The following is a 21,306-nucleotide window of genomic DNA, read 5'->3' on the forward strand; positions in this document are numbered from 1 at the left end:
CATGATTAGTGCTTCGGGCAATAATATCCATAAACAATAAATAAGAACTTCAAGTTCTATAACATGGTATAGACATGTAAAATCTACTGGTTTTATCATGTATAGTGAAATTATAAAGGAAACTTCAGGTTCCTTATATGGCATTATTGAAGCTACAGGTTCAATATTTATGTATGAACTACTGGTTCATTAATTACCTGCAATTTCTACACATATATTCTAGTGCAAAAATTTAAACAAGTAAAATATTCATATACTCAAGTAGAACAGAAAAAATACCACAAAATTGTTTGAATAAAAGTTTCTGACATTTAGAGTATATATATTAAATGGTTTGTATACTAACAATAAATCATTAGCAGCACAGTGGTTAAGGTGCACTCTCGGTACCCAAGAGGTCCTGGGTTCAAACCCCAGGCATGACAAGAATTAACATCTCCTTTTTACAAAGTTTCAGGAGGCTCGCCATGTGTCAGCGTGGGAGTGGCAGCGACGTGGCGCTGACGTGGCGCCTACATGGCGCTGACGTGGCAGCGGCTTGGCTGCCTGCGTGGCGGACACGTGGCAGCTGACGTGGCGGGCCTGGGCTGTCTGCGTGGCAGCTCGCGTGGCGTCCACGTGGCAGTGGCTGCGAGGTAGGCCTGCTGGCTGGCTGCTGGCAGCAAGGCCTGCTGGGCTGGTGGGCTGCTGCTGGCAGCAAGGCCTGCTGTGAGGCACAAGGCTGCCTTGCAGGCGAGGCACAAGGCTGTGTGCAAGGCAGTAAGGTTGCTGCGTGCGCGAGGGGTGCTGGCAGCGAGGGCAGCAAGGCTGCTGCTGCGAGAAGGGCTGCTGCAGGCTGCGCGAAAGACAGCAAGGCTGCGCGCGAATGCGCTGCTGCTGGCAGCAAGGGCGCGAGGCGCGGCTGCTGCTACTGGCAGCGTGCTGCTGCGCTGTTGCTGGCAGTAAGGAGGGCTGCTGCGGGCAGCGAAAGGCAGCAAGACTACGCGAGGGGGCTGCTGCAAGATGGCGCTGCTGCTGGCAGCATGGCAGCGAGGCACTGCTGCGCGCGCGAGGGCTGCTGCTGCTGGCAGCGGCGCTGGGCAGCACTGGGTGGTTTTCCGATCACCCAAAAATTTTTCCTCTTTTTATTTTAATCATTCAATTCAAGGAAGCATGTATAAAATATATAATCCTAAATAAATCAATCACATAAATTTAGGGTTCATGCTTCATGAGAATTTTTCAATCAATCAAGGTTAAATAATCATGAACATAAAATTATTTTATAAAACCTACTTGGTTGAAGAACAAATTGAATGATGATCCTTTTTCGTTTAGCGATCCACAATCCAAAGAGCTTCTCGTGCTGATAACGTGTTGTAAAAATATGTAGAAATTAGGGTTTGTGGAAAAGAGAGGCAGAGAGAATATATCAGTCGTCTTTCATTCAGGTTATAAATATCAAATATCCTATATAGAAGTAGGGTTTACTAGGTTTTGTATATTTACTAGTATGCCCCTACAACTAATTACAGGGATAGCCACATATAACAATATATTTACAACAGTGATTGACTTTTTGGACCTTTTCAAGTGTGCCCAGTGTACATATATAAGATGATGACATATATAAAGGGAAATACAGTTATATCTGAGAACAAACATATGCAAACTAGATTTGTGAAGTTCCTCCCAAGTCCTAAAGAGCCATTTATAAAAGTGGTAGCCTTACACTATGAGTAACTTATAACTTGCATTAGTTCAAAAGAAAGCCACAGCAGTATCAGAACATAATCAGTTAATATCTATATTACAAACACAAATTTCAAGTGAAATTCCACTCGTAATTTGAAACTTAATTATAAATACTGACTGCCAAAAAATCAATGCTACTAATACCATTCCCAATAATAGAAACTTAGATTAAACTACTCTCAGAATTCTTCAGGGATGCTCTTCAGAACAGGACCTGAACCACAGCTAGTTCTGCCAGGGGACTCAATACTAATACGATCCATTGGAATCTGTGTGAGCTCATGAGCTACATCCTTGAATTCAAGAACCCCTCCATTTTTGCACTTTGAAAGCAATCTTGCAGCTTCTTGCTTTGTCATCTTAACTTTTACTCTAATCGCCACTCCTTTCTGGTCGGCTGCAGTAAAAAGTTTCCCATGATCATCTTCTTCCCTCTTGAGCAGCAGTGGCTCTGAATTTTTAGAGTAACTGCCACTCTTTTTCTTGCTTGAAAAGGGCTCACTACAACAAAAATGTCGATAGATATCAGTCGTGGACTGATATCTATTTGGGTAGTCGTCTGATATAGCGCGTCGTGATATCTAATGTTCACATTTTAGATATCAGTTTTAAACTGATATGTAAACATTGTTTATATATCATTTTTGATATTATTTCTGATATCTATAAAATTCGAATATCAATAATTCTGATCAATACATATCGTATTTGAGATAGAATATGATATAAAATCATGATATCAATATCAAGTTTGAGGTAGAATATGATTTAAAATCATGGTATCAATATCAGGTATATGATAAATTCTAATATATAATCTTGATATCAATATCAGATATGAAACTGGCCCTGATATCTAAATATTGTTTATATATCAAGTCTGAGAGAGAACCTGATATCAAAACAGTATAACATTTCAATTTTTAGACCAAAACTGATATTGTTTATTATTTTAAGTTTAGAAAAAGAATTTGAAATGTATGATATATATCAGTTTTTTTTCACCTAAAAGGGATATCAATGAATTGAACATACAATTGTGGCTATAATTTAAATATAAGGGCAAAATGAATATATAAACACTGAATCAAAATTACACATTCATTAGAATATAAAAATTGCATTGATAATTTCATAATAAAAATAAGTCAAGTATTACAAGCTACCAAACTATTAGAACTAAAATTAATGTTCAAAGAGTCATATACCAAAATTACTAAGCTACACATCACCTACAAAGTATATATGACTTGAATAATAAGGGGCTTGTCACTTGAAGGCTTCACTTTTCCTTGAGGCGTTGTTCGTGTCGATAAGCAAATGGAAGAGGAACCAGCAAGCCCAAACCTGATGAACAAGAAATACATTAAGAACATTTTGCAACATAAATGAAACAAAATAATTAGAGATTTTCAATATTCAAATTCTTGAAGCTGTTCAAGCACCAAATTAAAAGAGGCATGAGACCAAACCTCTCTGCTCTAGCCTTTCTCTTCTGCTGATCCTCTAACGTTTTAGATGCTTCTGATCCATGAGATGTGGAAACAGTACCAAATCTGCAATAATTAAGATCCATGATTATCTCATTTTCAGAATCAACTGCACCACAAAAATTTATGAGCTAAAATAAAAAGAAAAGAAAAGCAACTTTAAACATATGGAAATAGGACATGCTGCACATGCACATACAAAAAAGTGCATTCTCATACCTTGTACAAAGCAGCAAGTTCATCCACCAACCTGAAACCAAGCGATGAATTAATTAATATAAAAGATAAAGGATTCCATGTTTAATGAAAGCCTGATTTTATACTAAAACTACATTTAAACCATAACTCACTACACCCACCTACCCACCTACCCACCTACAAAGGGACACACAGAAGAATATCATTCTTCGCAAGGCTCTCAGCAACTAACTTGATACTTTTGATGATTGCAGTTTCACTCACAAAAAGCCTGCAAAAAACCAACATCTCAGCTAAAGAATATTATAATAAGAGGACCAGCAGCAAGAGAAGTGGGTTTAAAAAACAGAACCTACCATCAACCAGACTTCCAGTGCTCTCTAACAGTTCAGGAGAGACAGGGAGTTCAGAAAGGGTGGCAGCAGTAACTCTCAGCCGTGAGAACTGTTCATGCTCCCAAGAAACCTACAGCAAGTAAAATGGTTTATCGCCCGGTATAAACAGTAGAATATAGGAGTGCACTGAAAGCACATCAAATTTATAGCAATGAAGGAATAGTAACTAGGAAAAAAAAACCAAACAGAGATTAAAGAAAGGTACATCCTGATTGATTTACAAGCTCACAGAAAACACAAACTAAGTAGCTTCCTGTTTAGTTGCAGCACCAAGAAGTTGAGAACAAACCAACAAACTGTCTACATAAGGTTTGACCTCAACATAGGCTGAACCAGTAAAATACAATAGAGGAGTTGTTTTTGTGGATGATATATAAAGATGAAAATAATGAAAATAGATTAAGCCACAATGAACCCCATGCATAACAGAATAATCAGTTTGATTATTCTAGTGCTGATATTTGGGTAAAAACTTCTTTTCTTATTTTATCAAGTTGTCACATTTTTCATAAAACTTTGTTATATGAATTGTGATATACTTTTATGGTATTGAGTTCTGATAAATTTCCCTGCCCAAGCCAGCAGTGAAAATGAGTGTGGACATCATAAGTTCCCTTGGTACACGATTTGCAATCAACCTAGCAACCAGGTTCACAAAAACAAGTACATAGCCTAGACAAATCAATGCAAAATAATAGTTTTAATGTTCCAAAGAATAAAGTGGATAACAAAAAAAAAAATTCATAGTTTGAGGCATTAAGTAATGAACTTAACCATCAGAATTTAGAAACATTAGCTTCATATATTGCATTTTGGAATATAAAACATCCAGTCACATTACTGAACTTGTCACCACATCACAATTTAGAAAATAATGAACGCTGAATTATGCTATTTGATATTCAGTTCCAAAAATTAGAATTCATCAGCAGATAAATTCATTTCCAAATGAACAGAAATTTGTTTTGTATTTAGGTTCAGATAGTATGTTATTGAATAAAATATGAATAGCTAATTTTAAAGAGAAAATAACAAAATGCAATAAAGCATGGCCAAACAGATCTATAAGACATACCATGGAGTAGTGCAGGCTAATACAGGATATGTATAATGCCTGTGAGTAGTATTGTTTGAGACCTTTGCATTTTCCTGAATCCTCCAAACAATTTACGAATAACTGACAATGAAATTTTCAATTTCGCACTGATACAAAAGAAGAATAATTGATCATGAAATTTTCTGGAATAGAACGTACTGGGAACAAACTTAAAATGAGATGTTTGTAAGATGACAAAGATGGTATATAGTATTAGAAACTAACAATCAAATATGGACTGGTATTGGAAACAAATATCATAAATGATAGGTAAGACTATATATCAAAATCAATGCAAATGTAGTGATAAAAGAGTATTATCACCTCTCATCCATGGATTTTGTTTCTCTGCCTTTGGTGGATCTACTGTTAGCTGCCTTTTGTCAAATCTGGTCCATTCAAAATATCCAGTAAGTACATGGAGCATCAGTTGCCTCTCCACATGAAGCTCATGATGACCATGGTTTCTCCTAGAAGAATGATATAACACAATAATTAGAACAGTAACTACACTAGAAAATAATTAAAGGTATATATTTTTTTTAGAGAAATTAAACATATAATCAACAAATGGGATTGCAAGATGTGAAATACCTAGAAAGTATTGGACCAGAAACAGATCATGTAACCTCCCCACTTTGCTATGCTACATCAGACCTAATAACATTTAAAGAAAATATCAAAGTTTAGGCCACTATAATTAAGCAACAATAAACTAACGATAACGGCAACCATAACTGCAACCACAACCAAGCTCAAAACAACCATAACATAAATAATTACAAGTCATTGTTTTCACCTTTTAGTCGTTGAGGAGTCCTAGAATCGGGATTCAATAGCTGCAGGTTGAGATATTCATATTTCTCACTTCTTTCACTTTCAACCAATGTGTACGTGTGTGTGTGTGAGAGAGAGAGAGAGAGAGAGAGAGAGAGAGAGAAAATCTGAAAGCACACAAATCAAACCGTGAGCATTGCAAGCCTGCACAAAATTTAAACAAGTTGTTCATCACATTCTTGATCATATATTGATTATATATAAAAGTATCACAGTAATGAAAACAGAAAAGAAAAATTAACAAAAGCAAAATGAGATTGAAAAGAATGACCAAACAATACCTCCATTTCCAATATCCATTGAGGGCAATTTGAACCATAAATTCCAATCCCAGAGCCCTATTACAAGATTATCAACAAAGCCATACAGAGAAATTAATAGACCAGTCTCAGTTGACCAAACAGAGGAACAATAATAAACATAACCTCTCCTTTAGCAACTAAAAATTAAAATAAAAAAGGTTGGGGACTCACTCTGATGGGTTGGGTGAGGTCAGGGAGTTGGAACCGGAGCTCGAATGTTGGGTGGGCTTCCTTGTCAAGCTTAAGCTTTTTGGGAAGCATGGCCATATTGTTGTACACATCCCCAAAAACAAAACCCAAACAAAATCTTTGAAATCGAAACCATATATAACATTAAAACCTAAACAAATCGAAGCCCTAACCTGATTCGAGGGAGCTGAGTATTCTTGTATGGCTTAGTGGCTTTTTGTGATGACTGATGAGGAGATTTCAGAGGCGACCTAAGCTAACAGGCGAAAGTGAGAGGAACCTAATCGAAGAACTAACTTGATTCGAATCGCTGCCAAATGAAGACCATGGATTGACCAGATCGACGAGGGGAACCCATTGCGGCCGGATTTCGGTCGCAACGCCGCCAGGATTAGGAGATCGTCGGAGAAGACCATCGAGTCTGTGTGGCTCGATTCGAGTTTCTGGCTTGGTTTCAGGGCGAGTGAAGTACAAGGAAAGAGAGAGGAGAAGGAATGGAAGAGACTGGTGGTCATCTCGCCGGTCACACTTGCCGGACAGCGAGAACCCGATCAGAGATAGATCGAGTTCGCAGGAGAGAGAGAGAGAGAGAGAGAGAGAGAGAGAGAGAGAGAGAGAGAGAGAGTGTATGTGTGTGTGTGTTATGGGTCTGGGTTTGTGTTTGATCGAGCTTTGTGAGTGAGGGTTAGTGAATTAATTTGTGCAAGTGTTGGGAGTAGGACAAAAAAAATTTTAAGTGGGAAAAAGATATTACATATCAGGTGTGCTCGGTGGTAGGACAAAAAAATTATAAGCGGTGTGTTAAGATATCAGTTGGCAGATTACATTGATATCTTTACAAAATTTTTATAAAAAGGGAAAACATTATATATCAGGTTAAAAAATCTGATGATTTCTAATAGAGTTTAGAAATCAGTCAAAAAATTATCTGATATTATAATTTTTACAATATCAGTCGATTTCAAATCTGATATAAATTAGGTGATATCTATTGACAATTTTGTTGTAGTGGCTTCTTATTACTCAACTCATCTCTGTATATAATCTTTGTGGCAGTATTGGGTATCCCAAGTTCTCGCATGTCATCTAGTGATCTATTAAAGAAAGCAAGCAAAGAGTTCAACATTTATAGAGAGAGAGAGAGAGATGAACAAGCATATTAGAGTTGGGGGTGTATATATAGTGAGGGACTGATAGGATGGAGATGGAGATGAAGAGATATAGCATGGAGTGTTATCTGGGGGAAGATGGTGGGGTGCACACGTTGCACCACCTGGAAGCTAGCCTAGCACAAAATTTTGTGCTAGTGGATGAGACCTGAACAAGTCTCAACCTTTTAGTCAAGCTCGAGAAATTGACTGTGCGTCCAAGATTCCATGAGGTGTAGAGGACCCCCGGAAACTTAAGCAAACTTGTTGGAGTGAAAAGGACAGAAGTACCATTCTTGAATTGGTCAATGCTAATGTTCTCTGCAGTGTTTCTAGATTCTACCTTCCTGTGTTGCTCATTCTTTTTTTTATCTGCTTCAAAAGAGGGGCTAGCCACCTTCAAAGAAGTTGGTTTAATATTCCATTCTCTATCAAGGAAATCCCCCTCTTTCACATGCAATCCTAACCTACACGAGGAGAACAGACATATCTTGACAGACAAAATTGGGAGATGAAGGATTCCCTACCCCGGACCTCCTACAAACAAAGCTTTAATACCATGCTAGACAACTACTATGTCCCAAAAGTTTAACATATTAAAGAATGAACAATAATGTATATCAAGCTAACTTAGTAATCCTATAACGAATCATCAAGAAATCTAGTTGTAAGAAGTCCCGATTGAAATCTCTAATCTCATATACCCCCTTATGTGTTAATTTGTAAGGTATAAGAAGGGTTATAGTTAAGCAAGGACCCTAAGGTGTTAATTTGATATACATCGTTCATCGATTTCACAGCTCGATCAAGTTTTTTGTTTCTAATGCTTGTCTACAAAAGTTTTTTGCTCCTAATGAACCAATCACAGCCACTCCAAAAAGTATCTAGAATCTGTAGAGGCTCAATGCCTCTGCATCACTGTTTATACCCGCAAAATTTCAATGACATAGCCAATGAATAGTCCAACATCTTATTGTCTAAATAGAAATCTGAAAATTCACAATAATCTGTTAATTTTAGAAGTGATATTTGATTTAAACACATTTTTAACATATTCCACTGAGTTAGGGGAGAAAGTTTGTAGTTCATTAGTGCAGAATGCGTTAGTCAAAATTGTTATTTGTTATAAACAAATTAAAGTAATCTTTTAGCAATGAAAAGAAGGATTAATTTGTAACAAAAGGAAAAGTATGCGATTGTGATTCATCAAGACTTCTCTGCGACTCTCATCCCAATACGCGCTATGGACTGAGTCGACTGACTTACTTGACTATGTGAAGATATATTTGTCAATGTAATCGAGCACCAAAACTTCCATTCAATTAATAAACTTGATTAGGAGTGGCACCAGATAAGAGTTGTACGTGTTGGTACTTCTACAGTTCTACTTGCTCAAAGACTCAAAAGTATAAAAGAAAGTATAAAGGAAAATGCTACTTATAAATTCACTTTATCGATAAACACGTAAGGAATTTGTCTATAATTATTTATTTCAGAACAAATTTTACAATACAAGTTACAACCATTATATTATATACGAATATTTTTTATTTTTTGATATTGATATATTTATCTTTTCATTTTGGAGATATAAATTTTTTACTATTAAATATGTATACCATGACTCCAAATTAATCACTTAAACTTCTCACATTATCAAAATCATGGTTTTTTTTTTTTTTTTTCTTTCGATGCCCATTCTCTTTTTTTGTTCTGCTTCTTTCTGTTCCCCACTCAGCTTGATTTGATCTTCTTTTCTGTTTTACCTTTTTGATGTCGTGTGCAGTGTGCTTGATTTCTTCTGTATCAAGGTTTTGACCCTCTTTTGAAGCAAAGATAAACCTGTTAAAACTAAAATGCGCCACTAGCTTTACCCAAACAAAATTTGCACTAGTATAGAAACAATGATTAGATTGACCAATTCAATCACGTAACCCCACTGCCAAAATGAGAAATATTCTACATTTCGAATATTCGAATTGTTTTTTTCATATAGATTGTGATTTGGGGAGAAATTAAGAGAGACTCTTGGGTGGGGTCTTAAGAGAAATTAAGAGAAAGTCTATGGCAATCTATCAAGAAGTTTCTGCGAGCTACTGTATGCAATCTATCAATAAGTGTTGATAGATTCACTTTTAATTATTAGATTTTTAATTTTAAACTACTAATTTTATTATGTCATACAACCACCGTATTAAAGGCAAATGCATCTATCAAATTCATGGCACAAAAGACATGTAAGATAGGGATAGAAATAGTGTGTGTCCAGCCCATAAAACACTTGTAACATTAGAATATAGTAACCCCCACGCCCATCTAATAACAATTTAAGTTAGAGAATTTAAGAACTATATTATTGAGACTCGCTACACTGATTAGGACTGTCTCTTAGATTTTAAGAATATGAGGCAAACCATAAAAATTGAATTCTTCAACATTTATATATGTATTACTTGAGCCTGAACTACACACAATATACATATATAAAGGGAAAAGTCTATTTTATTGAGAGATTTCTTAAATAATTTATTTAAGGAATTCATCATGGGGCCTATTTTATATAGTATTTCAACGATTCAAATCATGTATTTTGTAGATTTCTCTATTTCAAGATCATCTCTCCAAAAATTAAACAAATCGAAAATCATTAAGATATCAAATTTTGATCAACTAAATAGAAGAACAAAATGTTTTTGATAAACACTTAAAATGGTGCCCATTTAATCAACAGTCAAATAATTTTCGATTTACCTAATTTGTTGTAAAGATGATTCTTCAATGGAGACAAAAAAAATAAATAAATGATTAATTCCTAACTTCCTATCATCAAAATACAAGAGATATTTTAAATAATCTTATTTAAGAAGTCCTCATTGGATGAAGCTTCAAGTAATGATGTTCTTACTTTTAAAGAATATCCTCTCTAAACCTACAATTCAATTATCGGAACCATTCATATGTTAGAGCATCATTCAAAGCTCATATTTACAACAACAACAAAAAAAAAAAAAAAACCTAATTGGAAACTGTATAGCCAAATTATTACCATTAACATCATTTCAATTTTATCTAAGAAACTGTGTTTTGTCTATACAAATAGTGCGGTGTAGATTTTCCGGAAAATAATAGTGACCATGGGACATGATGTGGGGCAGAGATGATTATTCATTGGACCGTACTTGGGTCATCCCACCCCCCAAAATCTCAAATTCAATAATGCCAGCGCATGATTAAAACCATTCATTTTTTAGATCACCTATTATAGATCATCTTTGCAAAAAATCAACTTAATCAAAAATCGTTTGATTATATAATTGTTGTCGATTAAATAGAAAAAATCAACGGTTTGGTAAAAAAATTACTCTTTAATAGGAAACCATCGATTTTTTCTACTTAATTAATAACAGTTATATAACCAAATGATTTATGATTGATTTGATTTTTTTATATAAATAATCTTTAATATATTATCTAAAAAACAAACGATTTCAATCATGCACCAACATTATCGAAATATAATTTGGGGTGGTTTCAATCATCCACCAACATTACCAACATTACCGAAATAGAATTTGGGGGTTAGAGTGACCTTGGCTACCCGGGTTTTATTCATTCCCACGTGTAAACAATCCATAACATTTGTTCGTGCTGAGTTCGTCAAATCGCTGCTAAGTACATATTCGTCGTCTCCAACACAAGAGAGAGAGAGAGATGGGTGGAGCCCAGGCGATGAAGAGAATCCCTCGCATCAAATTTCCTCAGAGACGTCCGAAACCCTCTGGTCTGCCCCTCTTTTGTTTCTCTACCTTTTTAATTTCTTTTATCTGTAGTCATTTTAAGTTGTATTAATGTTCTAGCTCTGATGGGTTCTGTTGAATTGGCATAAGATTTGTGGGTTGCTTGTAAATTTGGAAATCCTAGTATGCATTAGATTCGTTCTCTGTATTCACATTGAAGCATAGATTGGATTCGTAATATGATCAAATTCAGTCAATCCGAATTTGCAGTTGGTTGGTTTAGTCACCTGTGGATTTGAGCATGTGGGTTGTGTAGAACACATAGAATTGAGATTAGCTTACTCAATTTTTCGATGGATGTCTCTACTTGTCGAGTGTAAGTGCCTGAACTCTTCTACTTGGTTGCATCATGCAAATGCTGAAAGTAAGGTTTTGGGGTAGTACAAAATATATGAGAGTTTGTTGTATTGAGAATATTATTAGCCTTCTAATAGGAGACAAAAAGTGAGGCCTCTTTCGTCAAAGATGCCACTGGGGAGCCTTGAATACAAGTTTTGAACTTTCTGCTGGTTCCAGAATGTTTGGGCCTAAACATGATACTTTCTAACAAGGGGGCAGTGCCACAATTTAGACTGATACTTGGCAATCAAACTTATGAAGGCCAACTTGTGAAGTTTTGGTTGAAAAGCATCAAAAATTTACTGATTGCCCTCATACTCTTCGTTGTTAGATTTGTCTTGTAGTCTTCAGAATCATAGAATCATGTTAAAGTCTTGCAATTAAGCATTGAAATCCTGTGCATTCCCTTGATACACATACATACATATATAATAGGGTAATGTTCTTTTTCCAGATAATTTGACATGTTATATTGTCCAACTGTTAATGAGAATTATTAATCAGGTGAAATCATGCTCGAGTGTTTGACCATGATTGACAGTCCTGACAATATAATATTTGTATAGTAACATAACATTGTTTGGTAAGAGAACATTATATGTACTAGGAGCACCACACATACACTGATGCATGTGCATGGTAGAGGTTAAAAATAGGGAGAGGAAGGGCAGAGTATGTGGAATGAGATGATTGCTGGAAGTGAGCTGTATGGAGTTACCATTTTATGCTTCACTTTCATATCTATTATTAAAATTGTTTGAAGCAATAAGGGTGTTGTTCACATTTTCTATATCATGATTGATTAAGAGGGTTTTCATAATAATAGTATAGGTATATACATATGCATATACATATACATATACATATACATATACATATACATATACATATATATGTATGTATATTATATGTATATTATGTGCATGTTGCATATCTGTGTCCATGTAGAAAACTTAGACATATGATGAAGCCATTGTTGATCTTCTTCATCTAATGCTACATTTGAGCCCTTGCTTAAGTTTCTTACTTTTCCTTCTCCATTGACTCAAAATTTTGTTTTGATAATATGCTGTTCTTTCTGGATCATCATAATTTGTTTTTGCCTCAACACTTGTCATTATTTACTTGGCAGGTTCTGGAACTGAGACTCAAACAACACCTTTGGCTGCTGATGCTACTTTCTTCTCAAGTTCAAAGGTCTCAACAACTTTGGGAGGAAAGGCTTCTCTTCAGCCCAAGCGAACACCAGTGTCCAATGAGGAGATTGAGGCCATTTTGGTATGTGGAACTTGCCATTTTGTTGAAATCACATCAAAGTGTTGTTAAAATTCTTATGTTGTGAAAGTGATGGACTCACCACTTCCTGACCACTGACGTGGTCAGGAAGAAATCCTCTTACCATTCAATATGCAAGTATTTGCTTGGCTGAAAACTATGCTATATGATGGATAGTGATTTATTTTTGATCTGTGAGTCACAAGGTAGTGAAACTGGAACACTGCTAAATGTTGCACATCAAATTGTGCAGTAGGCTATATTTGTGGAATTATTGCAAGTTCTAAATTTCAACTAGAAAAATTAGAAGTTAATTGACTCTAGATGTGGGAAGCATTTTTGCATAAGATGCATGATAGCTGAAAATCGGCATTGTCAGTGTGAATAAATTGATAATCATTCCCTGTTCTCACATTTGTCTTATAAGTAGCTAGACAATTCGTTGTTTGTTCATGTTATGTTATACTATACCTAAGCATTTGAATCTTCATCAGCATGGCACTAGTCCATTGAACCATTATCATCAAGATTTTGAAACGGCTAATATGCTAAACTTGAATCAGTTTTCTTGTCTGTCATCTGTCTTTAGGCTTGCAATTCATTTACTCATTTGTTTTAACCATCTTTTGGCAGTTGGGTGGCTGCATCTGATCTTGTTTGGAGCTTGAAGAATGGAGGACCATGTGTTGGAAATTATTTTGACCATTTTTAAGCACTCGGAAGTATCCCGAGTTCACTTTCTATTGTTTGAAAAACAATCTAGTAGCTGAAATTCATAATGACAGATAACACATTAAAGATGTGATATCGAATAGCATCCTTAAAGACATGTTTTCTCTTCTCCATGCAATTTACAATTTACAATTAAAGTTATTGCCATCTAAGCTAGGAATTTCAAATTTGGACATTCCGAATATAAACACACATGCATGTGATAGAGAAATTAAGAGAATGGCTCATTCAGGACCCGTTTGGAGCAGAGGTTCGAGGACGGCAGATTTGGGATTTTTCCCTGGAGGGCCCTTGTCCCGGCGGGTGAGCTCTTCCAGTCGAAAAGTAATCAACCTGTCCCAGTTTCCTCCCTCAAAAAGAACCCCAGCTTTCCCATCAGTGATTCTCTGAACAATACCGCAGTACATGTGATATGGGCTATTTGGGTTGCTCACAATGGCAATCATACCAGGCAGTAATAATGGCAGTTCTGGTGCTTTCGGCTTCTTTGATCTCACTAGTGTTGCTGTTGTTTTTCCTGAGTCTGCAACTGGTGGTTTTTTGGGAGGTGGGTTTTTCTCAATGAACAACTTCAACCCCTTTTCACCACCAGGAAATCCCCCAGTAAGCCCCATCAACTCCTTTTCAAAAGCATCTTCTTGAACTTTGTCCAAACTAGTTATTGCAGAACTGTCTGGTTTGTCTTCCTCTGTTTCAGCAGCAACAGCTGCTGACACTTGTTCTTCAACATTTCTTGCAAGCTCTTGTTGTAGACCTTGTTCACCATTGCAGAGCCCTCTGCCTCCCAAGATCTCAGATAGATTGAATTTGGCACATGTTCTTAGGTAACGGGTCGATGGCCGTTTTTGAACTGTGAAAGATGATTTATTAGCGCGATTAGAGAGGTCATTTCTGCCAAGGAAATTGGATTTAAGAAGAGGGCCTTGAAAGCTTGGGAGAGTGATGTTAGAAGCCATTGTTTTACAACTGCAAGCCGTCGAGAGAGAAAATGAAATGAAAAGAAACAACTAAATAAAGAAAATTACACTTTTAATTTGTGGCCACAAAAAGAGACTTTTGTTGATTTGTCGTGTGATCCTATCTTCCCCCCAACTATTTGATGTACCCAGTTTTGTATTCATTGGTGATTCTCTCCAACAGAACCACACGTGGCAGGCACATGCATATTGCCATAAGAAGGGGCCCAGTGGGCCAGTGCCAGGCCATGCCTTTGGACATGGGCTCGTTCGATATTGACCCAATGAAGTTGAAACTCCTCTAGTGGGCCGGTTTTCTTTGTCATTTGGGCCCAAAAGTGATGGTGGTTTCCTTGAGGGCAATTTTGTCATTCCAGTCAATCGAAAATTCCTTGCGTTTTCCGACTCAAATCTCTCTCGTATCAAATTCCGCCATTTTCCCCCTCTCCTTTTCCGGCGAATCTCCGGCAATTTGAACCGCCGGATTCCGATGAAATCGTTTCCCAATCCGACCGTCACAGAATTTTGAACTTTGATTTCGATTTCTATCACATTTCATTCTTCTTTTTTTCAAATTTGTTTTTCCTAGCGGCGGAAGTTAAACAACCATGTCGAAGAGCTCTCGGCAGAGGTCGTCTCAGAAGCAGAGCAAGCACAGTTCAAACGCCGCCGCAGACTACTCGGACTCAGAAGCGGAGATAGAAATAGTTGTTGAAGAAGAAGAAGAAGATGAAGCGAGGACGAAGAAGTACAGGAACGGTGAAGAAGAGAGTTCGGTTAGGGTTTCTTGGGATTCGTGCACCGCCGGAGAGAAGCGAAGACTGCGTGACTGTGACGATAATCGGTCTCGGCGTGGCAATGGTAGTGAGGATTCGGCTACGGTCGAGCACAGTGCTTCGAAGAGGAGAAGAGATAGTGAGAGGAAGGATACGAAGGAGAAGGTTCCAGAACTTCAACGAGGAATGGAGGACACTGATAATGTGACTGAACTGTGTATGAGTGTTTTCGTTGTGCTTTGAGTTCTTTATTTTTGTACTTTTCTCTGTTTCTATTGACTATTACTGCGTAATTTGCATTGTAGTTTGAGGTTAATTCTTACATATTTGATCGTACTCAAATTTGTGATTGATAACTTGTTATGGATATGTATAACTTTGTAGGGAGGCCTTTGCAAAATGAGGTGCGACGAAATCCGGAGTTAAAGGAGGTTGAGAAACAAAGTAGGAGGAGCAGAGATGGCTCTGTTGAGAAGGGTAAATATCAAGATTGTGTGAGAGATGATAGTGATAGTCTGCCGTCGTCAAGAGGCAAGCATACCAAGGATAGAAGATACAAGGATAGCGCAAGTTATAAAGATAAGTATGGAGAAGATGTTGACAGAGATAGTAGGCACAGGGATAGCAAGTCTAGGGAAGATGTTGATTGGAAGAAGAGACGCCGGGAAGAGAGGCACAAGGATGAACATGCCTTAAGAGATCACCCTGGTGACAGGTTGGGTACTAAATATACGAGGGATGAAGGTAATGCTGTTGAAAGTGGATATAAGAAATCAAGATATGAGATTAGTAATTACGATGATGGTCAAAACACTAGGTACAATGATGATAGGGGAAAGAGAGCTGATGATAAAGTGGATCAGAGCTATGGTAGATCCCGAAGTACCAAGGAACGACATTCTGATGCAGAAAAGAAAGTTGCAGCCAGTTGCATGGTAGAGTCTGCTGCTGATAAAGAAGGGTCTCATTTACGCTGTGTTGATGCAGACTTTAATGCAAGCTATAACAGACAGAGGAGTTCACCTAGCTCCTTTTCTCATCTTTCCATAGATCAATACAGGTAATCTTTTTCCTTGTTTTATGTTTTCATCGGGTGGTAACATTTTTTGGAGAATTCAGCTTTGTGTTGTACTCTTTATGAATGCATCAAGTGGTTTAATGTTCAAAGGATGCTTTATTGTGCTTCTTGTCTGCCTGCATGTGTGATTGCCCTATTTGTGTTGATATTTGGAATGAATGGTATTGTGCCTATAATTATCTGTTTGGGAGATGGATTTTGTAGACCATAGTGATAAGTGATATGAAGACGAATGAGTTGTATACAAAGAAAGTTAATAAGACACTGGAATTTATCAAATAGCTTAATGACCACTTTGTAGTCATAATAGCTTAATGACAACTTTTATTTGTGTAATAGTAACTTGCAGTTGCATATGGAGATTTGGAGTTTTTCTGGATCCGTCATAATGATCTTATGAGTTGCTTGTGATTCACTTTTTTATGCCTTTTGGTTTGAGAAGAAGCAACCACTGTTGACATAATTGTGCTCAAGAGCGTCTACTAATTTATCTGTGTGGGCCTGCTTCTTTAGGTGCTCAACGCAAGCAGAACTGAAGTATGGGAACTCAGAACCTGAAGAAAGAGTTAGGCAGAATCTTCTTCTTTTTAAGGAGGTTGCAGATGTTTCTGGAGTACCTGAACAGCCTTCTTTGTCTAAGCCTGCAAAGAGACTGATTGAAAGGTGTTTGAACCCTGATGCCTGCACGTCTCCTGTGCATCCAGTTGATGATTCTAAGTTCAACAGAGTTAGAATTAGGGGGAGTTTTGATAGTAAAGAATCTGGAAAGAGTAGTGATGTTATCAAGGACACAGACTCATCTGGTTCTGAAAGCAAAGGAAGTTGGCAGGTGCCTTTGGAGACACCTCCTACAGATGAGTTAACCCAGGAAGATAGTAATGATTTCTCATCTTCACCTTCTTCTAAAGCTGGTCAAATGCCGAGCACTTCATGGTCTAATTTTCCTCCACCTCGCCATCGTTACAAGAGGATTAATGGTTCTAGCGTTGGACGAGGATATGGTAATGCCAGGAAGGGTGTTCCAAATCGGCCTTCTCCACAAATGAACAGCTTCATTCATTTCCATCATGGTCCTGTAGTTTATCATCCAGTTATGCATCCGTTTTCTGCTTTTCCAATGTATGGTGTCAGACCTATGATGGATATAACTCACTCTGTATTTCCTCACCATATCACTGACGCTGACGGGTTCCTCAGCCATGGGTGTCCTTTTGGGTGGCAGAATAGTGTTGATGACTCATGCCCTCCTCCATTGTGTGGGTGGGATGCAAATAATGGTGTCACCAGACCTGATGCTTTAGCAAATGGGATGTTTCATTGGAACCATAATAGAGAACCAATTGGTGGCCAACAGTTGGAGACAAGTGCAGATATGTGGAAAGGCCCACAAGGTGGGGTGAATCCAGAGTTGCCTTCTGTATCTCAAGAAGAGGATCTTGCAGTACATGCACAGGAGGCTGAACTTTTGTTGGGAGTATCAAATCTGCAAGCTCAGAATAAAAAGAACCAGTGTGATGTTCTTGTGGACAAGAGTCACAAGATTGAAATTGGTCATAATAGTGCTGCTTTAGCAAAGGAACCATCTAAATTGTCCAAAAGTATTGCTGAGAAATTACCTGAACTTTCTAAGATACCAAAGGATGACGATGATCATCTCTGGCTTGTTTATCTCTCTAAGCTTGACATTTCGGCAGAACTTACTCATCCAGAGTTATATAATCAATGCCTGAGACTTATGGATGTGGAACAGAATGAAAGTGTCGATGAAGATTCTTTGAAGCTTCTCTATCTGGAGGTAAAATTTGTAATTGGAATCAGGTAGTTTATCTTCTTTAATGTTATTTTTTTAACCGTAATGGTATTTTCTCTGTCTTACAGGAGATTGTAAAAACCCAAGTGGAGCCTTCTAAACTTGCCTCAAGTGCTTCTCTTTTTGTTGCCATAAATGAATCTGTTTTTCAGGTATGAACATGGTAGGAACAGGATGGTGTATGATTAATAGCAACAAAAGAGGATATAGAATATTCTTTTCTTATGTCTTCCATTGTGCACAAGTTCCTTGAAAACTCAATGCTTTTTTTATTTATGCATATATGTATACATTTTGCTCAGACAAACCATCTGTAATTTCTACACGCAATAGCTCACAAGTATGTGTGTGTGTATTTTCAAATTGACATAGGGTGTTTTCGAACTAAGTGCTAACTTGAGAGGTTTGGACTTTCGCCTTGTTTCTTTCTGGAACTTGATTCAAATTTAAGAAAAATTTACCATCCTTATACTTTAAACTAATCAATAAAGTATTGGGTTTTAAGTAAAACTGCTTAAAAGTTGTGTTAAGCAATGCAATTTGTGAACTCTTCTTTAGTGCAAGTGTTTGTTTTTGTTCGTGGAATGCTTTTCTTTCATATTGGAAATTTGAAACCCTCAGTCATTTATTAATTTTAAGTATTGGTATTTTGTTTTGCAATAGCCTAATATATGGCATTAATGCAACTGATTTGTTATTAACTTGTAGAGAGCCATGTCCTTTTACAAGAAGCAGAGAGAAGAAACGAGGGCAGAGAAGCTGGATTGTGTTCCAGTTTTTGATCAAGAGAAAGAGGCAGTGCCATTTTATCTTCCAATGATGCCAAACCGGGGGGCAGTTTCGTCCAACTTGTTCTGCTCCCTACGAGAAGGTAGATGAATCCATTCCCGTTGTTATTATGGAGAAATTACTTGGACCAAGTCCAAGTCGAGTCGTGCACAAGGCGAAAATGGATATGAGTATCAGCGGCGGAACTTAGGGCCATGACACCTGCAAAGTTTTGAAAAAAGAATACCATTTTTTTCTTCTGAAAAATTAATGTGTTGAGCATATGTGTCACTTGTAAATTTTTTTTTTTTTTTTCTTCTATTCTATTCTTCTCATGAACATCAAAGAGTTTCTCAGTAAAGTAAATTAAATCAAATACCATTTAACTCAAACCTCACAACATTTAGATAATCAATACGAGTTTATTTTTCGTTTGTATTTAAGTGATTAATATTGCTTTTATTTTATTTTTTTGTTAAGATTGAGTTTTTTGAAACCAAATTATTTTTTATCTTATTCTTGACCCAACTTCTTTTATGTAATTTTTTTTCCACACTTATGCTTGCAAAAAACTGCAATACTATCATCCTCATTTCTGATGTGGACAAATAAACTTATAACATGTGTTAATATTTTAAAAAAACAATAACAAGTACTTAATTATGAGATAAGCTTATTTAAAAGAAATGACACATGTTATAAAATTATTGGTATTGAGAATGAGAAAGTTTTCAAAAGTATTTCCCTTATTTTAATAACCAAACCTCTATAAAGCCCAATTTTTTAGTTTAAAGTTTAAACCTTCTTAACCCATAAACAATTAAACATAAGTTAAAACAAATAATCAAGCATACAATTAAATCAAATAAGAAAATGACTATTTTGGTATTACACAAAAAGTCAAAAACAATTGGTGACCATGATTAGTGCAACAAATGTGTATAATCTAATATTTCAATAGTAGAGATAATTGCATTTTTGGTCCACATATTATGTCATAAGTCCTTTATTCACAAATATTTTGTAAGTGTAAAATGCATCCACGAATTAACTGACATGTGTCACATTGGTCCATTATGTCAAAACACCCCAAATGGACATTGAGTTTTGTCCGCGTGAAGGGGCAAATGGGTCAATTCATGTCCTAATACGAGTCAAATAGAGTTTGGGGTTCAATGGTTTTGTTATTCAAATGGGGTCACGAATTGACCACAATTGACCAACACTTTTTTTGAATAACAAAACCATTTAACCTTCCACGAAAAACAAAAATCATCATCTGTTTAAGGTGTTTTGATGGAATGGACCAACATGGCATGCGTCACTTGCCACTTAAAAAAATTTGCAGATCAACACAAGACTTATGAAATAATAAGTGGACCAATCGTGCAATTACTTCTTCAATAGTAATTGTAATATGTTTATAATACATAAACTCTAATTGTACATAAAGCACATGTTGAAATAGGTGAAATCAAAGGGCATTTTATTTGAACACTACTGCAGGTGCATATGAAAAGATGATCAAAAAAGCTGTATTTGCCAGAGAATTGGGAGTTCCTATAATGCATGATTACTTAATAAGGGGATTCACTGCAAATACCAACTTATTTCATTATTGTCGAGATAATGGTCTACTTCTTCATATCCACCATGCAATGCATACAGTTATCGATAGACATAAGAATAATGGTATACACTTTCGGATACTAGCTAAAGCGTTTCGTATGTTTGGTGGAGATCATATACACTCCAGTATCGTAGTAGGTAAACTTGAGGAGGAAAGAGAAATCACTTTAAGCTTTATTGATTTCACTCAGGATTGGGTTGCTCTACCAAGTGTTTTGCATGTGGCTTCAAGGGGGTATTCACGTTTGGCATATGTCTACTACGACTGAGATCTTTGGAGATGATTCTGTACTACAATTCAGCGGCAGAACTTTAGGACAACCTTGGGGAAATGCACTTGGTATCTAGATAAATATACAAAATTCTTATGAATATATTTTTGGGATATGTAGTCACTCTAAAAATGTGTCATATTATTCATACTAATTATATGACAATTTAATATATGTATAATATACACAACATGACAATTTTATACTACTTCTTTTAATAATGAATAGAAAAAAAAAAAAAAAAAAAAGCTTTTAGAAACTATTGAGAATTATTTGTAATAAAATATTTTGAAATACTGGTGAAAATTGAGTAGTTATGTTTCGATCTCCCTAAATGAGTATGGTTTCAAATCAGGAGACGTCCGATCGCTGGATCAAGGACAAGTCTCCTAATATTGGTCCAGCATCATAAGCATTTACTCTCGGCTCACTTGGTAGTGTTGAGGAACATAAGTTAGTTGATAGTACTTGATACTTTGTGTAAT

General features: G+C 36.4%; 5 protein-coding genes and 1 long non-coding RNA gene across 15 annotated transcripts; 3 read left to right on the top strand and 3 right to left on the bottom strand.

Moving 5' to 3' along the window:
- Positions 1–1,665: 1,665 nt before the first annotated feature.
- On the bottom strand, positions 1,666–7,459 carry LOC147274258 (uncharacterized). Its single transcript, XM_086228521.1, has 3 exons — positions 7,238–7,459; positions 6,539–6,551; positions 1,666–2,208 (listed from the first exon to the last, which is right to left on the bottom strand). The coding sequence occupies exons 1-3, from the start codon at positions 7,365–7,367 to the stop codon at positions 1,914–1,916; spliced, it is 438 nt and encodes a 145-aa protein (XP_086084647.1). The 5' UTR covers positions 7,368–7,459; the 3' UTR covers positions 1,666–1,913.
- Positions 2,839–6,895, bottom strand: LOC147274259 (uncharacterized). 10 transcript variants are annotated; one of them, XR_015119759.1, is made up of 12 exons: positions 6,224–6,895; positions 6,032–6,088; positions 5,879–5,894; positions 5,713–5,752; positions 5,508–5,570; positions 5,238–5,302; positions 4,893–4,966; positions 3,779–3,887; positions 3,592–3,693; positions 3,444–3,474; positions 3,207–3,290; positions 2,839–3,081 (listed from the first exon to the last, which is right to left on the bottom strand). It is a non-coding gene; the product is annotated as an uncharacterized LOC147274259 (long non-coding RNA). The 10 variants fall into 10 exon arrangements; XR_015119757.1 differs by having other exon boundaries at positions 4,893–5,020; XR_015119752.1 differs by having other exon boundaries at positions 3,600–3,693; positions 5,238–5,383.
- A 3,557-nt stretch (positions 7,460–11,016) lies between the features above and the next one.
- Positions 11,017–13,643, top strand: LOC147274260 (uncharacterized). The gene is made up of 3 exons (XM_086257152.1): positions 11,017–11,170; positions 12,658–12,803; positions 13,434–13,643. The coding sequence occupies exons 1-3, from the start codon at positions 11,101–11,103 to the stop codon at positions 13,449–13,451; spliced, it is 234 nt and encodes a 77-aa protein (XP_086113278.1). The 5' UTR covers positions 11,017–11,100; the 3' UTR covers positions 13,452–13,643.
- On the bottom strand, positions 13,603–14,569 carry NDHS (NAD(P)H-quinone oxidoreductase subunit S). The gene has a single exon (XM_086257151.1). It carries the CDS (start codon positions 14,486–14,488, stop codon positions 13,757–13,759), a length of 732 nt encoding a protein of 243 aa, XP_086113277.1. The 5' UTR covers positions 14,489–14,569; the 3' UTR covers positions 13,603–13,756.
- An 82-nt stretch (positions 14,570–14,651) lies between these two features.
- Positions 14,652–19,193, top strand: LOC147274262 (uncharacterized). The gene is given in 7 exon segments (XM_086257150.1): positions 14,652–15,481; positions 15,649–16,324; positions 16,856–18,137; positions 18,221–18,304; positions 18,861–18,957; positions 18,960–18,982; positions 18,985–19,193. Coding segments are annotated over 7 exon segments (2,694 nt in total). The 5' UTR covers positions 14,652–15,096; the 3' UTR covers positions 19,132–19,193.
- Positions 19,194–20,369: 1,176 nt separating this feature from the next.
- On the top strand, positions 20,370–20,897 carry LOC147274263 (Ribulose bisphosphate carboxylase large chain, catalytic domain-containing protein; the record flags this gene model as incomplete). The annotated part of the gene is given in 3 exon segments (XM_086228321.1): positions 20,370–20,405; positions 20,408–20,779; positions 20,781–20,897. Coding segments are annotated over 3 exon segments (525 nt in total), but the record flags the coding sequence as incomplete, so codon positions are not given.
- Between the last annotated feature and the right edge of the window lie 409 nt (positions 20,898–21,306).

This window comes from Dryas octopetala, chromosome 9, assembly GCF_963921425.1.
Source record: "Dryas octopetala chromosome 9, drDryOcto1.1, whole genome shotgun sequence".
Taxonomy (NCBI): domain Eukaryota; kingdom Viridiplantae; phylum Streptophyta; class Magnoliopsida; order Rosales; family Rosaceae; genus Dryas; species Dryas octopetala.